The 3,777-nt window shown below is 55.5% G+C and overlaps 1 protein-coding gene across 1 annotated transcript in view; it reads right to left on the bottom strand.

Annotated features, from left to right (window-relative positions):
• Positions 1 to 3,777, bottom strand: part of LOC103912570 (uromodulin-like) — a 6,294-nt gene that overhangs the window by 2,358 nt on the left and 159 nt on the right. The window contains exons 2-6 of the mRNA XM_009318864.1: positions 3,116 to 3,182; positions 2,415 to 2,582; positions 1,428 to 1,633; positions 687 to 847; positions 7 to 112 (exon numbers count right to left, since the gene is read on the bottom strand). Of these exons, the coding sequence (XP_009317139.1) occupies positions 7 to 112; positions 687 to 847; positions 1,428 to 1,633; positions 2,415 to 2,582; positions 3,116 to 3,182 (708 nt within the window). The remainder of the gene's footprint in view (positions 1 to 6; positions 113 to 686; positions 848 to 1,427; positions 1,634 to 2,414; positions 2,583 to 3,115; positions 3,183 to 3,777) is intronic.

The following is a 3,777-nucleotide window of genomic DNA, read 5'->3' on the forward strand; positions in this document are numbered from 1 at the left end:
CGTGACGGGGATGCCCGTGGTCGGCAGGTGATAGGGTTGGAGGTAGGAGGGAGTCTTGTACAGTCTCATGCTGACATTGAAGTGTCCTTCTCTGACCACGAACTGCACCAGCCTGAGAGGACAGGAGAGGAGGAGGGCTCATGAGCAGAACGAGAAGGCAGGAAGGACGCAGCACAAGTCAGGCCACCAGTGCAGGTGCACTGACTCTGGACGTGCCTCTGCTCCTGGGTGAAGCCTCGTGAGAGCCAGGCCCCAAGCTGCCTCCTGGCTGGTGTGTCCGCACCATGTGTGGACAGAGGCAAGGAGCTTCAGGGGCTCCCACTGACCTGCTGGCCAGTGAGGGCTACGAGAAAGGCAACCCAGGGGGTCCTAACCTGCACCTCCACAGGGGCCTGGTGAGGCCTGTCTTCCAGTTCCCACCCTTTATTTTTTGGCTAGTTGGCTTCAAGCAGTGAGGATAGGAGAAAGGGAGATTGTGCGTGCCCCAATTTGGCTCTGTCCCAGGCCCAAACCTTATGTTGAAAAAGTATGTAGGTAAGAGAAAGGGAGGCACCCTGATGTAGTACTGCTCTCAGAGCGCTCTAGTGGTTCTGCACGGCCTTTGCAGATCACCTCATCGAAGGCATCTATTTTTCCGCAAGCTCACGGATACCACGTCAGCAGCAAGGTGAAGAGGGACCACTCACTTGTCAACAGCAGTGAGAGCGAAGGGCAGTTTCACGACCCGCTCACAGGCGTAGATGCAGGAGAAATGCACCTCCAGCTGAAAACTCCGGGAGATCACGCCCCCGCGCGCTTCCCGCTCCGACTCAATGACGTTGAAGTACGACACATGGGAGCTGTTTTGCTGGAACGACACAAAAATCAAGTCTCCAGACCATGTCTAAGTCCATACACAGAGCTCCAAACTCCAGTTCAGATGGTACAGCTCAGCTATAGCTGCTCCAGGCCTCCTGGATATCTGCTGGGGTTTTTGCTCAAGCCCCGTGTCCAGGGGCTGCTGGCAACCATCACTGGAGCAGGCAGGAGTCAGCATCCTGACCACAGGTGAGGGCCCTCCTGCGCAATGCAGAGCTGGAGCACTGGTTCCTCTGCACCCTCCCTGACCCATGAATCAAGTGGCTATAGCCAGGGCTGCAGAGCTCCGAGGACGCTGCCAGAAAGCCGAGGGCTGTTATCAGCTAGTAAAGAGCACACTGAGACTTCCATGCTCTGCTGAGTAAGACAAGATGTGCTGCCAGCAGGGGGTTGGTGGAGGCAGAAGAGCTTTCCGACAGCCCCCAGGGAAGCCTTCCAAGGGGAACGAGAACTTTACGGCACTCGTATAAAAGGAAAAGCCTCTGGGGCCTCCCCTTGCTGTCCCCACTCAGCATGTCTGCTCCTCTCACGGTTCAGAGCTATGCAGAGAGGCTTTGCTGGATCCTCACCTGAATTATTGATCCACAGGCAGTGTGGTTTTCACCTGTGAGAGTGGCTGCAAAAAACAGCTCGCCCTCTTCTTCCCTTTCTGAGACCTTGCATGCCTGGTTCTTCAAGTGGACAAGCTCCCGGGGGATTTTCAGGAGTTCAAACACCTCCTTCCTCACCATCATCTTCATGTGCTCTTCCTCGCAGGCCAACTTCAGTACCACATCTGGGGGAAAAAGCCATCTGCAATAGCAATAAGGAAGAGGCCTGAAGGAGCCCTAGGTCAGCTACAGGATGGCACAGTACCGCTGAGCTCAACAGACCCTCATCCCAGCCTTGTTGGAGGCTGCTGGTAGGGCTCTTCAGAGACACTCGGCAAAAGACAAACCTTTGGGAACGCGCAGAAGTTAATGTGGGTCTGTCATTTTCTACTGGTTGCCAAGACCTGCACAAGTCCATGGCTGCCACTACTCTGAACACACACAGTCCTTAAGCTCAAGACATCAAAGGCAGATGTCGTGGGTCTGGCCCACGAGGGCTGTCTACAGAATCACTGCAGCCTGCCAAGGGCACCAGACAGGAACAGCGATCCTCTCTGTCAGATGAACAAGACACAGTTTTTGGCCAGTGTCTGGAAGGAGTCTTCACTGCAGCTGTGCTGGAGTCCCTGTGGTTGCGCCGAGACTGTGAGGCAGCTGTGCACCGCAGCACGCCCTGCTTCCCTGACGCGGCTACACCACGGCACGGCTTCTTGACAGCCAAGGTTTCCTTCTTACAGGAATTAAGAATTTTGGGGAGGAAGGAAATGGCCTGTGACTGGGTCTTGTACCAACATGTAGTCAGGACATGGTGGTGGTGGTGGGGAATGCACCCGAACTAGGAGCTGGGACGTGCTCCTGGAGCCTGCAGTGGAGAGCAGTGGTAACACCAGTGCACCGTGCCCATCACCCCTCCCTCTGGTGCCCGTGGACAGACTGGGGAGGGCCCATCAACACCGCCAGCCCTACCTTGGCAGAACGACCCTGTGAAGCCCGGTTTGCAGCTGCAGACTGGTCTGTCCTCCATCACCTGGCAGTCCCCCTGGTGCTGGCACGGGTTTGGCAGGCAGGCGGCTGGGCTCCTACTGAGACGGAGGGCAACCCCTCGCCTCAGGCCACGTGGGCTCACCAGCTCACCTGCAGCAAAGGAAGGGCGAGTAAGCTGAAAGGCAGCAAGAATATCTCCCCTACGAGAGACGTGAGAGCGAACTCGCCCCGCAGCATGAAGGCCCGCACAGCTCGCAAGGGCTGAGATCCTCGCCTAGAGCCAGAGCAGGCACATCTGAGGAAAAACCTGCTGCCTCAGCTTGCCTGGGAGGATGTGACTGAGAGCCTGGGCAACCTCCTCATCACGGCCATAATCTGGATTAGAGCTACGGAGCCTGCCACCAGCTAGCAAGGAGAGTGATGGCATGTCACAGTACCTGTGCCCATCTCCACAGGTTATATACCATATGTGGCTGGGACGGAGAGCCTGAGGTTTCTGCCTATTTTGCCGGCTCTTGCACCCCAGTTCCTGCCCCCCCAAGCCCTGCTCTGTTGTCCCCCCTTAGCAGCCTTCAGCAGTGCCCTGAATGAGGACCCTGGACACGGATCAGGTGAGGGTTTGACCTCTCCTTTCCATACTACCTGTCTGTGACCCAGCAGGGACAGTGTACAGGGAGACTCACTCGTGTTGCCTTCACAGCCAACCAGGCAGAGGGCAGAGACCAGCAACAAACATCTCACGGTCCTTTCCTGTAAAAACAAGCAGGCTCTGGGTGACTCGGGTTTTTAGCATGCTCGCTGGAGATGTTTGCAGTCATTCAGAATGAGCCAACCCTCAAGCATGGGTGCAATAATTTCTGTACTGTATTTCCTCCAAAAACTCTAGGTTCAATGGCACAAAGTCATTTCCTATCCCAAAGGGACAGAGCAGCAAAGCCTCCCCCCCGGCCCAGCCAGGCTAACACAAGGGCCAAATACTGTCCTGAATTTAGGCAGCTATTCCAGAAAGAGGGGGTGGGAGAAACCAGACCTCGAACCTGCAGGGATGTGCTGGCAGCGATAAAGCCACATTTCAGTAAGAACAGGCACTCTGAGTAAAACTGCACAGCTGAGGCATCAGTCCAGGCTCCCCGCAGAGGAGAGGCGTTTCCCTCTTCCCACTACAGCTCTTGTGAAGAGTTAGGATTTGCGAGAGGATCCTTGCTTTTCCAGTAACCCGTATCCGTAACAAGGAGACAATGGGATAAAACCCCCCCAAAGCCTTGAACGCAATTAAAATTAATGCTACAAAGCCACAGATTAAGTTGATCTCCCCCGTTGGTAGAGATAATGGATTTCTGTAGGG

Source organism: Pygoscelis adeliae, unplaced genomic scaffold (genome assembly GCF_000699105.1).
Source record: "Pygoscelis adeliae isolate BGI_AS28 unplaced genomic scaffold, ASM69910v1 Scaffold622, whole genome shotgun sequence".
NCBI classification, from domain to species: domain Eukaryota; kingdom Metazoa; phylum Chordata; class Aves; order Sphenisciformes; family Spheniscidae; genus Pygoscelis; species Pygoscelis adeliae.